Source organism: Tamandua tetradactyla, chromosome 6 (assembly GCF_023851605.1).
Source record: "Tamandua tetradactyla isolate mTamTet1 chromosome 6, mTamTet1.pri, whole genome shotgun sequence".
In the NCBI taxonomy this organism is placed as follows: domain Eukaryota; kingdom Metazoa; phylum Chordata; class Mammalia; order Pilosa; family Myrmecophagidae; genus Tamandua; species Tamandua tetradactyla.
The window spans coordinates 144,046,370-144,062,846 of record NC_135332.1 but is presented as its reverse complement, the minus strand read 5'-3'; the positions used below and the strand labels follow the sequence as shown (position 1 = coordinate 144,062,846).

The following is a 16,477-nucleotide window of genomic DNA, read 5'->3' as shown; positions in this document are numbered from 1 at the left end:
TAATCAGCACCCTGAAATAAAAGCTTTGTGAGCCTGCCTTCCCCAAAACCTCTTCAGATAGAACCTCTTCAGTCTGACAGAAAAAAGTGGAAAAGAGAAACTTTCAAACCAGTGGCTTTGGGTAGGATGTTAAAGAAATAAATACATTTTGAACTGTAACATTTTCTGTTTTTATAAATACTAGGATTTAAAGCCAGAGAAAACAGAAAAACTGGGCAGAGCAAGGGGAAATTTTTATGGAAAAGGGAGGATGTGAAGTACATTTATGGTTCATAAAAGTCTGGCTCATCTTCAGTGGAACTCAAAAAGGAGAACTGAGATATACTACCTAAGTTCTTAAGTGAGATTTTCTGAGAAAGCACACATCAAAGGCGGTTGGAGCTATAAATTTTTCCCACCCTGAAATTCTGCAATGTGTATCTATCAAGTGGAGTGAGAATTTCCAGTATAGGCCACCGGTCTGTAAGAATCTGGGGTAGTGAACTGAATTCAGTGTTTTTACCTACCGAATGTTAGCAAGACCACTCTAAGAACTATAAAAATTTTAATGGGGGCTTTTTAGTTCTCAAAAGTAGTAATGTACCTGTTAGTTCCATATAAGCCCAGAAAAGCTGTAGCCAGAGAGATGATAAGAGATAGTGAAGGAGACTGCCATAGAAATAAGTGGGACATCCATTAGAGTTCAGGTCTCATATTTTAAACTTGGGAAAGAAAATAATTGCCCCTAAAGATTCATCGACAGATGAAAGCTGTGTACCACCAAGCAAAAGTCAGCACACTGATGATATCATTTGACGGGGTCAGAATTCAGCTGGAAAGCTCTGAATACACAAAGTCTTAATTGCTCCTCCTGAACAGCAGCACAGGAAAACCCATGTTGTGAGAGGAATCTGGCCAAGGAATAAATTGACCTTCCTGACTCATTTTGAGCCTTTCATAAGGGATTTCAATAATGTGCCAGGCATATTAAGCAATTATTACCCTAAAAATGGCTGTGTTTAACCAAGAAAAGCAAACTCTGGTTTTTAAAAAACCTGAATCCTGCCATATTTGAATATGTGGAATGATGTCATCTACAAATTAATTCCTTCCAAAATTCAAAGTTTTTCCTAGCATCTAAGGTAAAAGCAATAACATGAAAAGCCATTCTATATAAAAATATTGTACTTAGTTTTCACTGGAAGATTCTAGGTAGGCTTAGCCAAAAATTATTTCTGTGGATTTTGTTGGTATGCACTGCAGGAACACTGCAATTGAAAATTTTCACCATGTCAAAGCAGGCTGCTGAGTGCAACACCCACTGCATCCCCCACCTCCTACTTTTAAAATAGATTATGGCATTCAATAGTTTACTCTCTCAAACTGAAAAATATATAGCATTTACTTCTGCAGTTGAATTGTCTTCTGGGTGGGTGGGGGAGGTTAGGGTTATGGACACGGGGAATTAAGGAAGAATTATTTTTTGTTTCTTGTGAGGAGCTGAGAGGTTAAAGTGGAATAGATAGAAAAAGCAATTTGGAGGCAGAAGGCACATTGGATAATCCATCTTTTTCTGTGCAGTGCCAGGTGCTGCTGTGTATGCTCAGTGCTTGTCTAATAACTACCCCACTCAGTCATCTTTCCTACCTCTGTTTTAGCTATGCCTTAACCCCACCCCTCTTTCATCCCTAGACATGAGTGGAAAACCAGTGTTGAGTAGGGTGTCCCAAGCTTCAGTGCTGCAGCTAAGTTATAGTGTGATAGTCTTAGTTGGCCTTGGCAACTTCGAGGGACAGTGATTCCAGCTGTCATCTCAGTAATCTCCAGAGAAACAAGTCTGCCCTCCAGCTATGATAATCCACTCCCCCCCCCCACCCCCACCAGTTTCCTTCTCAACAAAAGTAAAAGCGAGAAGGACTGCAAATTGAAGACAGTAGAGACAGTTTAACAGCAAAAGATGAATCTCCAATTCCAGTAGTTTAAGATCTAAAATGTTTCCCAAGCAGCTAAGGAAGAACGATGGTCACAGATATCCCTCTGGGCCTTGGAGGTTTCTTGTTAAGGACTGAGGACTTGAAGACAATGATACTATCTCCCCTGCCAAATTCTGTAGCCAGATCACTGCTGCTTTATTGTCAAATGGATCAGAAGATTCTGGCATACCTAATAAAGTCAGCCTGGACATCTGACCTCTGTTTATTCCCAGAAAGTCATCAACTCAAAACAGCAATGTACTCCTGATGCCAAGCCCCAGCTTAAAGCCTGACTGATTATGATCCAAGAAACTAGAGAAATCTCAAAGTTATTGTGGTTGGCTAACTTCCATCTTCTCAGATAATTTTACCCAAACAGTGGTGTGAGGGAGACATAGGCTCCCATAACAGGAAAAAGAATATAAGGAGGAATGGGCAGAACTTGCTGCAGGCAGGTTTGTTGTCCTTTGCTGGAGTCACTCAGTCCCCAGGTTAGGACCTGCAGGCTTGTAGTGTGGTAAAAGATCTTAAGTCAGCTCTTAGGGCCCCATGCATTAGGTAACAAGCAGGGAAGTAGAAGTGGAGTGCAACTTTCCAGTGGGTGCATTTGCTCACCCTGAGCTGGACTGCAGAGAGCTGGAGTTACTGTGTAGTGCTCACCTCTGACCCGTGAATATCCATTTCCATATCAATGAATGTACTTGAGCTGTGGGACCAGGGGTTGCCCCAAGAGTCTAAGCAACATCCCCAGGCTGTACCCTGTGGTAGCTTTTCCCATGGAGGAGAAAATTTAGAGCTTCACAGAGAATAGAGAGATCTATCCATAAGATTTTTAACCTTAAAGTCTTGGGTTGGGAATGGGATGAAAGGATGGGGTGAGTTAAATCTGTGTGGTTTCTGAGCTTGCAAAGGTCTGGCCTATTGCCCATATCTTGTTTCACTCATAGCACCCCTCATTTCAGTGATTCTCTGATGAACCCCCAAATCTTCTGTTGCCACTTTTAGACTGCTTTGTGGAGTTTGGATATTTAGACGAGGTCGACTGTTTGTGAAGTAGTTACCTGAAATTGCTGCCCAGATCGTGGCCCTTACTATAATGTCCTGCTCTTATTTTGAAATCCCCTTGTCTCGTCCTGTCCTCTCCTATCCCCTATAGTATCCCAGCCCCAGGACAACCAAGCCACATCAGCCTTGTTCAGCTCACATGGAGGCTTCCCAATACCTTCCTGCAATGGCCCCTGGCCTCCCATACTCTTTCCTCCAACTAGTGGCTTTCCTGGTCACTAGCAGCCACTCCAGAGTATGGACTTGTAAATGTCCTGGTACCAGCAATCAACCCACATCTCATCCCCTCTGGCCCCAGTCATCATGTTTCAGAAATGTACCTCCACATCACAGGCCACTCTTGGCTGTTTGAGCTGCACGATGAGCAGGTTATTTTGCTTGCTGTCCTGTGCACAATTGATTTCTGTGATGGGGAAGGCCTGCTGCTGTGTGTCCTCGCTGACACTCACCACGAAGAGCACTTCTGAAGTCAGCAGCAAGCACCCTTCGTGCTCCTGCCCTGAGCCCCTCACCAACATCACATCCAGGGCCATGTGGACTTCTGGTCTTCCCAGAGATTGAAGCATTTTCCTGTTTAAAAGGAGAAGTGTTACGTGAGGTCACCTTTGAAAAGTACTTACCAGTACTCACTGTTTGTAGCAAGGGTTGGGACAATCCACACAAAGCTCCCCAAGGGCAAAGGGCTCTCCTGAATCTTATTATAATAATTTTAGGTTGAAATGTAACTATCAGCTTTAATTCTCAAACAGATTCTCAACAGAGCCTGGCTTCTCCTTGGGACAAAAATTTCCTTGGCTCTGGTTTATTCCTTTATTTCCCTTTAAAAATGTCGCTTCTTATTCAAACCCTAGTTCTGCAGAGAATCTCAGTCCTTTGGCAGGCTGGGTTTCTCTGCCATTGTGCATGCTCTCCCTGAGTGGAAAGTATGGAACCGAGGTGTTCTGCAGCCAGCCCAAATCTGGGAAGAGCAGCCTTTTCCTGGCTTTCTAAGATGCCCCTGACCTGCCTGCAATTCAAAAAAACAGCTCCCCGGAGAGAACAATTCATTTTCTTGAGAGCAAGCCAGGACCTTTTAACATACAGTGTGGATGTAAGGTAGAGCAAGAGTCTAAATAATTTTACCAGACATATTTGACATGGCTATTTGGAGCCTGGTCAGCATGGAGATCACTTGGCTGATAGCGGTGTTTGGGAAGCTGAGAAAGTCCAGCTCCATGTAAAATACCTGTGACAATAGAAGTAAGAGGGTTTTACTAGTTGTTTTCTGAAAAACAGTTCCATGCTACAGTGATGTCATCTGCTTAGAGCCATCCATAAAATACTACAGATCCAAAATGATATCACATGTTTGGAATCAAGTATATAGATAATCATTAAACATTATAATGCTTTTAACACTGGTGATCTTATGTTAGCAGCAAACTAAAATATGAGTGTGCTACAGTTCAAGCAGAGACTAGCAGTTAGAGGAAGGGCAATGCTCCTGAGAGCAATCAGTCCTGAACAATATCTTACATATCATTTATAATTTGTATGTAAAAAAGGTCAAGACTGTTAATTTCCTTGCTTATTATTAAAATACTTCCATATCTGCTCTGTAATTGGTCACATAATTAAAACACACACACACACACATAGATTCAAAGGTACACATTTTGCCTAGATACAATATGTAAATGTTAAGTGACTTAATCCAGCTGTTGAATGTGAATCCGTACATGTTTACGACCCCTCTTGGAATCTCCAGTTTTTTACATGCTCACCCTGGGCCGGCACCAAATGAGGGCACCCAGAAGCAGCCACAAAGGCCCCCAAAGAGGCTCCAGAGCCAAAGATGGTACAGCCTGTGTGCTTTCTGAGGGCTTGTAAATGTTTATAAACGAGGCGTAGTCATTAGACTAAGAGTTAGTGGTTTGTAAAACCTTCAGTGCAGTAATAAAAGTTTTACAAGAATGATGGAAACCAAAAAGGCCATGTGAAGCTCTGTTCTGAGATGCTCTTACATAAGGAAGAATTCCTCAGCCCTGGGAAACACACGGTGAGGAACAATGGCATTTTCCAAACCAAAGAATTTATAAAGTAGAAGTTTACTTTACCTCACTGGGATTTATATCAAAAGAATACTTTTATTAATTGTGTAAGCATTTGATAAACAAGATTTTTAAGTTTTTCCACTTATAAGTTACAGCAATTCTAATTGTCAGTTTCCCTGTGAGTGAAAATGTCATTTACAGAAGGAGAGAGAGAAATGCAGAGGCTGAGGAGAGGGGAAAAGCGGAGAGGAACACATGTTCATGTTTGTGTGGTCTCTAAAGGCTCCTCTCCTCTGCCTGAAGTATGGGCATTCATCTCTTTCCTCTCAGATACTGCCTTTATGCCCTGATCTGGCTGCCTCTAGACAGATCTTCTGAGGTGCAGGATGATGTATCCCACAGACTTTTATGGCCAGGTGCAGACAGCAGAGTGTTTAAGGTCTGACAAAAAGGGGAACCTTTCTTTAGTTTGTGATTCTACCTAGACAGTCTGCTTCATGACCAAAATATTGAAACCAATTTTAGGTAAAAGGTAACAGTTATAACCCCATGTTTATTAACAGTTCTTTAATGTGCTCTGCCAAGAGCACAGAAAACAAGCATGGGAGGAGGTGCTTTCTTGCATACATACCCAAGTGTGCACATGTGTGCATAAGGGAGAGTCCCTGGGTACCCCCACTCCCACCCCAAGTACCTACAAGCCAAAGTTCTCTACAGCCGTCTGCTTGGGAAAAGGACTTTTGGTTGCAGACCATGTGCCTCTGCTTGTACGGGCAAGGAGACTGCCTGGCTGCAAGCAGCAGGATGGAGTCTGCAGGTGAGAAAGGTACCCAAAACCTAAACATATGTGTACGTATGTGCGTGCACAGACACTCTCCCAACACAGATGCACGGTAATGTAAAGGGATCTTCCTGCCTTATAACCTATCTTTCCTTCCAATTTTCTCACAGGAAAAAGTAGTAATTCTTTTCTACAACATATTCTCCATACTGCCCTTGACCTCTAACTGGTTAACTTTACGCTTTAAGTCTGTTTTATTAACTACTGTAAAAATATTCTACTCCAATTTATATATATATAAATAAGTAATTGATTTCCTGGTTCTATGATTTTATTTTATTATATTATTAGTATAACTGCAAATAAACAAAAGGAGGTGAGAAGGATAGCTACTATTCATCTAACTTTTTACTACTTTGCCACAGAAAGGTCTAGATTATCTTAGGGAACCCTTGGATATAGTAGTGTGAATTCATCAGTAACATCCGAGTTAGACTGACAGGGTCCCCCACCTTACCGTAGCCAGTCTGTGACACAAGCTCAGCTGCTCCTCCTACGGGCTTTGTGAACACTCCCATGATTCCTTTCCCCACACCAGAGAGAACACCCTTGGCCTTGTGTCCTGCTGAAGCCTGAGCCTCAGATGTTTTCTGGAAGTTCTGCATTGGCTGATCCACTATACCAGCAATTGCACCTGAAACAACAAAAGCCCCAATAAGGACTTAAAATCCTCAGAAAATGAAAACCTTCAATCTGGAACACAGTGGTATTTGGATTGAAAATGAAACCCTACCCTCATTATAAAGTCTTTTCTATACATTTACTTACCAATTATCTAAGCACACTGTGGGCTAAGTTAGACACTTACTATTTTCACCAAAACACATTTTCAGACTGGGTTTATTCCCACCACAGTCAGGATCTGTGAAATTTGGTTCAGAATTTAACAAACACGTCAGATTTTTCCAAAGTGTCAACCACAAACCTTTCCCTAGAAGTTAGGCAACACAGTTTTAGGGAGGAGAGCTAACAGTTCCTTAGGAGAAAACAGATTCTGCTAAGCCTAATTCACTCAATCAGGAAGAGATCAGCCCCTTTCTCTGTCCCCATTTTTTTTAAGAAAAATTGTTGATAGGGTGATTATTATTTCTAATATAGCTAACATATTCAATGCTTATTATATGCCAGGGACTGGTCTAAGAGCTTTACCTATATGAGATCATTTGATACACAAAATCAGATGAGATAGGCACTGTTTTTCACCTTCACTTACTAGATAAGGGCAAGCACAGAGAGGTTAAGGAGTTTACCCCAAGGTCAGACAGCTCTTAAGCAGAAGAGTCAGGATTTAGATGTAGGGAGGTGAGTCTGAGTCTGCTCTCAACCACGCAGCTTTTCACTTCTCCTGCTTATGAAACCCTGTAGAGAAGGAAGTTCTTCCCTTTTGTCAGTCTTGGAAAACTCTTCTCTCATTTCAAATGAAGGTTGGCCACTTTAGAGTACCTACAAAACCCTGCTCTCACTCCTCAGTGCCTTACATTTTACCACAGGGCAACCATTTCATAATGGTCGGGAAAGGAGTCCCTCAACCTTTCTTGTGGATAGGCCCCTCCTTGTTCCTCTTACTTTAAGGATCCAATGATGGGAGCTAGTAAAGGCTCACCAGTCTGATTTTTTTCAGTCTGATTTTTTTCCCTAACTCAATGAAAGGTAAAAAATTTATTACAATTCTTGACAGAATTCTCTGTTTTCAACTCAAACCTGCTAGGATTAATGAAAATGCATAATCCCTCTGGTAGAAATTTTAGTACATGTCAAATCCCATTATTCCAAATGTCAGTAATTTAAAAATCTCTTGAGGAAGCAGAGATTTCCAAGTCTCAGTTAATGACCTGCTAATTTCAAGCAATATTCCATTGAACAAAATGCCAGTAAAACAAAAGTTCAGCTCCTTCAGGTCAATTGTAAAGGGAATATTCTTCCATACAGATCCCATTCCTCCAGGTTTTGACAGAGGCATTTACATTGATATACTGACAGATTAATGATGATCTCAGGCTATATGTCCCTTTCCCAGCCCTGACCAAAGCTTCCCAAATCTTGTAGGGAAACAATTTGGGTAAAGCAGAGGGAGCTGCTCACAGACAGCCCAGGCCACCCCGCTATCAGGGCTGAAGAATCACTATCTCAGCATGCTGATACCCAGTTCTGGCAACTGGGCCTGGAGCCTGACTCACTTTTTCAGAGTCTGGGAAATCTGATGCTCTGTTCTCCATCTGTAAGATTAGGAGTCAGGGGGGCTAAGAAATATCAATGAAACCAGTAAAACGGGGGGGGGGGGGCAGTGGTCCATCCTCAGTGCAAGGGAGAGGCGGGAACCCTGGGGTCTTCAGATCATTTCATAGCAGATAGTTCAGAATAAACAGCACCAAGTCAAAGAACACAGCATTTGTGATTTCATTATCTAATTTCTTTAAAGGGTCTCCAGGCTTAAGAATGAGAAAACAGCTGGGATACATAATCACAAATTCACCAATAAATTAAATTACTATCTGTATTCCTGGTAGAAAAGTCTTTTCTCAAGTACAGCTTTCCATTAAGACTATTAAAATTGAGTTGGGAAGGGTGGTTACTTCACTTAGAATCTCCCATTTCCCTTTAATGTGCCAGGCCTAACCTGTACTGGGAACACAAAGCCTTGTCCAGCATGATTATCTCCAAAGGGCTCTGACTTCTAAATGCTTAAATGCAAACAGGTATCCACAGTGAAACTCCCCTTTGATCTTCGGCTTTCTCAGCCACTGGCCACAGTGAAAGCTTCAGTTACTGTGGCTTTGATAAACTGTTCGGGCAGCCAGGGAAGTGGAAAGCCTAAACCCATGACAAGGTGTTAGATTCTAAGACTTTGAGAAGGAGCTGTCAGATCACACGCACTGGGCTTGGCACCAGGCCTTCCGGGGGTGGGGGGGAGGCCGGCCCCTTCATGTCACACACACCAACAGCTCCCTGGTTACCAGGTGCTGGGCGTCTCCCTCGTTGTGCTATTGACCTAGAGAGCAAAGAGGCCATGAGAGATCAGCAGTGATTCCATGGTCTCTTCAACCTTCCTTTGAGAGATGCAGCTTCTCTTAGGACTTTAGAAGGTTCTGTTATAAAGTATAATCCAGTGAAATCTTACAGCTGGTAAACTCTGGACTGTCATATACTCAAACTCTGCGTTAAAGTTTTAAGTAGTGGAAATTGATCCCAAAACTTTTCTGTTGGCACTAGGCTCACAGGTGGGCAGTCACGTGGAGACGGTTGTGATGTGATGAAATGGGGCAAGGAAGGAGTGGGTCTCTGGAGGGGAGCTTTTGATGGATTCTGTGGGCTGAGAAAAGCAGATGTTGGGGAGGTATTTCCTTTTGTACCTTTAAATTGTAGGAGAGAGGGCCTCGTTTCTCTGTGAAGCAAGGGAAAGGAAACTTTGGCCCTCCCTTACCTCTTCTTATGACTTACTCCCCCAGCCTAAGGCACTAAACATTTTCTTGGCCTCTGATCTTTGAAAGCTCCTGACCTATGTCTATGTTGGTGCCACACAAACCACATTTTGTTAACCTTCACAGAGACTGTAATTTTAATGTGGGCACATTTTTGTTATAACAGCAGAGGCACAGGCTGAAGTTGTAATACCATGCTATAGTGTACCACTTCAGGGACAATGGAGACCCAGGACATTTAGGCATTCCAGCTCGAAGCTGTCTGTTTTGACAGAAATGATTAGAAAACTGAAGAGGAAGTACTTTAGTCTCAGTTATCCCTAAATTCCTTAATCACTGCAAATAAGTCTGCGGGTGGCAGATCATGGTAGCAGAGGGACTACTCTTAAATGCCATCTCTTGGGATGCATAACTTTTCAGTCTAAGGGACGCTCGTGGGGAAACTACTTGATTTGCCTGTTAGAGGCCTGTTTTGTTAGGACTTCAAATGGAATACCTAAGAGTGGCTGGGAAGATACAGAGAGTTGTGGCTTCAGGGAATACTAGCGATACTTTGTAAATGAGACAGCAGGCCCCAAGAAGAGTAGGTCACAAGGCAATTTCTGACATCCAGCCTTGGGTATTCTTGAGAGAGAAGCCATGTTTGGAAGGGAAAGTGGAGTATAAATGTGATATGGATTGTACTTCCCTCTTAGCTGGGGCTACAGAGTGTAGTAGAAGGTGCGGGCGTTTGGGAAATGGATTTGGTAAATGTGGGCAATGCTGGTGCCAATTCTGCAGGCTAAATGGAGTTTTTCCAAAAATGAATGCTTTGGGAAAATTGTTGTGGAGCTCATCAAAAAGCCTCCGCAGCAACTCTCTGGCTGGCAACACTTGCCCTCACTGATCTGGGTGACGTGGCTGGGCACGGCGGCTAAAGATGTCCTTTGATTTCTAAGTGCCTCATGATACTCTACAGTGTTCCAATGAAGGAGAAGCCAAGATAAGAAGGCACACCAGACACATCAACATTTGGGGGAAATATGTTCTTCCTACACTGGAACTTTTAATTGTCCAGTCTCCCCGTATCCTGACTGGTTCCCAGGCCTGGAGCCCTCCAGAGATGACAAACATGGTACACTGGCCCAGAGCTAGTCCTCACTTGTCACGTGCCTTGAGGGTGAAGAATAGGTGACATATGTGAAAGTACTTTGCCAATCATGTACTACTCTTAAATATAGTTTTATTTGCTTTTTCCTTAATGTTTCTGTTTTATAAAGGAAGAAACTGAGCAACTAGAATTTACATTTCACTACAAGGGTTTCAAATTTCTGCATGATAATAGCTCTAACTTCAGTTAGGTACTTAACTGTATGTGACAATTTTAAACCCCCTTCTGGGGATGGTCTGATTGATGACAAATCTGTAACTTTCAGGGAGAGGGTATTGCATTTGGCCCTATTCTCCTTCTCTTATTCTTTGAGATAACCCAGAGATTATGTGTGACATAGACAAGTACTTGAACTCTTAGAGGAAAGAAGGCTAATTTGGGTCACACTTGAGATGCCTACAGTAAATTAAAGTCTCTGAGGATTCCAGAAATGCAGAGACTGCCAGGGTGTGTCCTGGACATAGAATGGAGTTCCTGGGGCTGAGGGTCAGGGCCCATGGTTTGCAGGTTCAACCAATATACACAGAAAAGAGATTTACTTCATCCCAGAACTGACAGGTTTTTGTAAATTACTAGAGAGGCAGAAAGACCCCAAGAGCCCACCATAGTTTCATGGACAGACGAAATGATGTCCAATGATGGCAGCAAACAGAAAAGCTTTATGGCTTTCCAAGGTCAATAGGAGTCATGCCCAAAGGGATGGCATTGTAAAGGAGACACCTGGTTCCTCACCTAACTGATTTCTGCCAGCAGGCACCACTGTATATAGTAGAAACTGGATAATGGATGTGAACTGCTCTGGGCAGAAGAGACCAGAATCTAGGGCTAAAGGGAGTCAGGGTGGAACAGGCATATGCCGATCAGCCCAGGCCTCTTCTTTCTGATCATCTGGAAGCTCCAAGAAGAGCCTGAACGGATAGAAGGGAGCTCTCATGCCCAGAGCAGAGGATGCTTAAGCCTATAAGGTTCCACAGTCCTAAAAAAGTAACATTGAGGCCCCCCCCAAGATAACCTCATGGTCACTTCCTCAGGTACAATAATTTAATCCATTGAACTAAAACTTAAGCAAAAATACTCCTGCCATTGCTCAAATACCTCTTTTTGCTGGGATGCTCTTTGAAACCAGGCACCTCCCATAGCTCCCTTGCTCCCCTCATATAGGTGCCATTTTCAAACACTGAGTTTCCATCTGATGCAGGACTGGCCATCATTTCTAATAATGGTACTGTCAGCCCCATTTTATAAATGAGAAACCCAGGTTCAGAGAAAATAAGAACTTGCCCAAGGTTACCAAGAAAGGACCTGGCCACCCAAGCCTGGAGGCTTCTGGTCCTGAGGGGTATGATTCACCCATCAACCACTCTGCCTTTCCCAGAGGAATCACCATTGCCTTCAGGGTTACTGAGCCAAAGGAGAAACGTTTTCATCCCAGGTCATTAGCGTCCCAATTTCTAGGCATTATCAAATGATAGTGGCCCACAGCCCTGAATGTTACTACACAGATGAAGTCCAGTAATTTAACCTGAACTTGTAACATTTTACTACTTCCTCCCAGAATCTCAGCTGGGCCGTGGCTGCAAGCTGAGGAGTTGTATATAGAACTGAAGATTGGAGAGAGGACAAACCCTTTCAAGCTCATCTTTTCTAACCTTTGCTCTGCGCTGCTTTTGGTCGCTTTGATCTCTGCGAGATGCACACTCCTTCAGATGCCCAGAACGCTTGTTGCCAAGCAATACAGTTTTAAATTGCTTTGAAAACAAATAAACAAGAAATATCCTTGAAAATCCTGCTCTGCAAAATTTCAGCTCTGAAACCTCCTGTTTTAGATTCTTTCCAAAGCAAAATTTTCAAAGATTTGTAATATTTCAAAATATCCATAGCAGTCTTCACCTCTAAATATACTATCTGGCTGCTTGACAAACAATAAATTCCTCTAAGTCAGGCTGATCCGGCACTCTTTAAAAAATAAGAGAAGGAAAAAGTAGGCTTTTCACTGAAGTTTATATGCCATTTGCACACTGCTCAAGTACTTCTCCAATGAGAGCATCTGCAATACCTGTGGTAGTGAAGAAAGCCAAGGAACAAGTGCATCACAAGGTTTGTCTGTTACTTTAAAAAGCAAACAGCCATGTTTACTGCTGCCCTTGCGTAGACACCACTATGCTGGGGGTCCTCTTAGGGAATTATTATTTCCTGTGGAGAACCATACTGAGGCCAGAGATACATTTCATACTAAAAGCAAAGGAAAGCCGAGCACATGAGTTTGTGTGGGTGAGCCTCGGACCTGCAGCTCCTGGGACGGCCCCTTGCAGAGCCACAGAATGGCTCTGGGAAATGGAGCCCTGTTTCCAGGGCCTCACTGACTGGCTGTAGGAACCAAAATAAGTATCTTTTCTTTGAGCCTCAGCTTTGTGTGCAGAAAGGATCACCTGGGAAAACCTGAAGACAAGTCCCGAGAGATCCGGCCTCTCAGGCTGCCCGAAAGCCCCAGGAGCCCATGTGTCCCGGCCGTCGCTTACCTAGTAGACTGATGCCTAGTCGGGACAGGCCCTGGCGGAGCCCTTCACCCAGGCTCTCTGGGAGCTGCCGCCGCCACTCCTCCTGCCGGGTGTAGTGCTCCTCATCCAGCGACAGCCGATCCATGTTCCGGGCCAGGCTCGTGGCCAGGTTGGTGATCGACGTGAGGGTACCTGAGGGCACGAGAACATGGGATGGCACTATTCAAAAGTGTAAGACAAGAAACTTTGTCACCAGAAAACTGCCTAGCATCTCACAGGAAACTATCATGCTCTATCACTTAATTGTCAAGGCTTGGTCAAACCAGTTTTGAAGTTCTCACTGAAGCCCAGTTTTGAAGGTTAAAATTTGCCTGTTCTGATCTTAAAGGTTAAGGTTATGCTGCTGAATTTTTTTTATAGATTATAATTTTATCTATAATGATAGATTCCACTTTAGGAATAAAACTTTTCCCTCCTCATTACTGCAGTCATAACAAAGAGAGACATAAACAGTGTGTTCATTCTGAGGAAATATTTCTCTGTGTCACAGAGAAAATGTGCAATTTCTATATACAGGATCTTAATTGAAAAAGGTGAGGAGTAAAAGGGAATAAATCACTTAGAAGCTATGATTCTGTCTAGTTTTCCTAAGAAAGGCTATTTCAAGATGTTGCTCAGAAACATCACAATTCTGCCTGGAAAGTCTGCACATATCTTAATGAGCAAAACGGAAAGTCATCCATGGACACATCTTGAAGCTAAGGAACTAGCTCATCTATTACTGGACATCTAATTTCAAGAAGAAATGGAAGATGTCATCTTTACCATTGTATCTTAACCACTATCTAAAAAGAAGAAAAACAACACATACTCATACATGGACATACACACAACACCCACAAATCAAACATAGTTTGCTAAGAGGAGAGAACAAGTGTAAAAAAAACATTCAGTAAATCAGTATGCTAAAGTTCCTGCAGAGTTATGTTAAAATTAGCAGGTGTTGGTTGTCTTCTTTTAAAATAAAAACAACAGAACCACAAAGATTCAAGTGTCAAGAGTGCTGAGAAATCTACCCGTGACTCATCTGTGTGAGTCCCCGCAGCTCAGCTCACAGGCCTCCCCAGACGATTTGGGAGCTGAGGGGAGTGGTCCTTTGCATTGCTCATGGAATTTGTTTTTACTGCTCTTGCTGTTCTCTTGCCAAGCCCCCACCACAGACCCCACCTTTACGGATCGTGGATTCTCATATTTCAAGCTTGAGTATTCTTTTGAGGCTTTTTGAAGATGTCCACTCAGAAAGGACTTGCAGCAATGTCTACAGTAAAAGGTCTTTCTGGGGGGAAATCCCTTTGCCCTATTTTCCTGGCCTCCTGCTAAGAAGAAAAGGGGACTCAGATGGCCCTGGTTAGTTCACAAGTCACTGCCAACCTGACCGAAATAACATCAAGCAGACACGGGCACGGCTGCTCCTCTGGGGAAGCCTGGGTCTCTGGCTGCAGCCCTGAGTGGTTTGGCCTCTGCGCCTGTCACCCTGAGCCACGAGATGGCACTGTTGATGAGGCGCACTAGAGAAAAGCTGGCTGTTTTGCCTCCAAATCTGCTTCCATGTCAAAATGTATCCATATACTTCGAAAAATTATGACAACTGTATCTACATTTTAAAAAAATGATGAGGCAATACAGTGTAGGATTTCTGATGCTTAGCAGAAGTCCTGAACACTTTAATATTTCTGTATTTATCACGTGGAATAACAGTTGCGCCAATCCTTGTTTTCCCAGCGGAAAGTTTAAAATTCTGAAGTTTCTGAAACATTTCACACACTACAGGCAAGTAGTGATCTGTTTAAAACATAAGACTTTATATGTGAGCTTTGTTACAAATCCAACATTTCACTGCAAGTTAACATGCCAAACAAAGCTAGAGGCAATGTGAATGCACTTAAAACATTAACACATTCTTTAAAAATAAAAATAAAACAGGAAAGGAATGGAAACAAGGCATTATTACAAGGAACCAAAATAGGTACCTTTGGAAATGTGCTTTACAAACGATGTTGTCCCTCTGGAAACGCCACTCACAAAGGCTCCTGGGCCTCGGGTCAGCCCCTCGTACGGAAGCCTAAAGAAGTCAGCGACCCCATTGCCTATGCTTCTCACCAAGCTCGCCGGGCTGCCAAGGATTTCCAAAGATCCAACCACCCATCCTGTAATGGACCAAAGGGAACGGGTTACTGAAACCTTAAATACAGCACTTTCAACATTTGTGAAAAAGTGACCCGTTTTCCCTGCAATTCATTTTTCACACTAGAATTGAGAATGTAATAAGCTTCTTTGGAGCAAAATATGGGAAATAACTCATTCACTGTGAATTCATAAATGGCAAACGTTCATACTTTATAAATCAAAGTGATCCTTTTGGCAGCCTCACAAATAGCTTTAATATGACTTCCTTGCCCGAGCCTCCCGTATTCCTGCTAAAAGAGGTCCATGTGCAGGGGGATATATGCCCCTACCAGCCCCAGGAAAGGAGGCTTCCTGATCTTCAGGGTTTGCCTGCTGTGAAGAAGTTATCTTTATAACCTACATGGGGCAGTGGGTGAATCAGGGGCACCGGGATGAGGAGAAGATGCCTGGACAGAGGGAGGAGGTCAGATGCTAACTGGGGTGTTGCAAAGGGGATGCAAACTTCTGACAAGGATAGAGGAGTTATTTTTAATCCTCCCCTATCCTACCAAGCTGACTGCTTCCCTTTAGAGCAGAGCTAGAGCCAGACAAATGTCTCCCCTTCAACCCGAGCTTCAGTTGTGTAAACATCAGTGACATGGACATACTGATTAGGTTAGCAAGAGGGGAGTGTTCCCTGCAAAAGATCCCAAGAGAGTAGCTTTGGATCTGGTTTCCTATTTTAAGCTCAAGCTTGCCAGGAGTTGGCCTGCTCAGTGCTTGACTGCTGCGCCTGCAGCCTCGTGGGAACACGGCTGTGGTGTGGAGCCCCGCAGAGGTTCCCCTTCCCCTTCCTCCCAGGGTGAGAATTTGGGGCTCTTGGCCAAGAGCTGGAGGTGCAGGCAAGAGCTAAGGGCCAACGGCCAGTGAGGGGAGAATTCTGGAAAGGCAGCTCCAACCTGTGCTGGGCTGAGAGGCTTCTACCAGGAAGGTCACAGGGACAGAACCACTGTGGGGATGTTTCCTTGCCTGCCAGCAGGTTCTTTGAAAAAAGATAGGTGACAGAGATTGTTAGTCGAGTCACTGATCCAAGAGAATCTAGAAGGTGTGGGTGGAAGAGCGAGGCAAGGATCCCAAAGATCCTAGCCCAGATAGAAAGCAGTCTTACATTTTGTGCTCATCTTCCTTCTCTACAACATTAGACTGATAACATTAGGGATTAGTTCAAAGAAGGGAATAATTCCCAGAAGATGATTATAAATGGGAAAACCTTACAGGTATTGGACATTCAATTCAATTAATTCTCACAGTGACTATGCAAGAAAAGTATTATATTTCTTAAACACAGGTTAG

The 16,477-nt window shown here is 43.3% G+C and overlaps 1 protein-coding gene across 6 annotated transcripts in view; it reads right to left on the bottom strand.

Moving 5' to 3' along the window:
• VPS13B (vacuolar protein sorting 13 homolog B) overlaps positions 1-16,477 on the bottom strand; it is a 1,000,970-nt gene that overhangs the window by 2,775 nt on the left and 981,718 nt on the right. For all 6 annotated transcript variants that reach the window (XM_077167321.1, XM_077167322.1, XM_077167317.1 and 3 more), the window contains 5 exons: positions 14,989-15,165; positions 12,980-13,150; positions 6,349-6,525; positions 4,140-4,242; positions 3,338-3,587 (listed from right to left, as the gene is read on the bottom strand). In XM_077167321.1, coding sequence (XP_077023436.1) covers positions 3,338-3,587; positions 4,140-4,242; positions 6,349-6,525; positions 12,980-13,150; positions 14,989-15,165 — 878 coding nt within the window. The remainder of the gene's footprint in view (positions 1-3,337; positions 3,588-4,139; positions 4,243-6,348; positions 6,526-12,979; positions 13,151-14,988; positions 15,166-16,477) is intronic.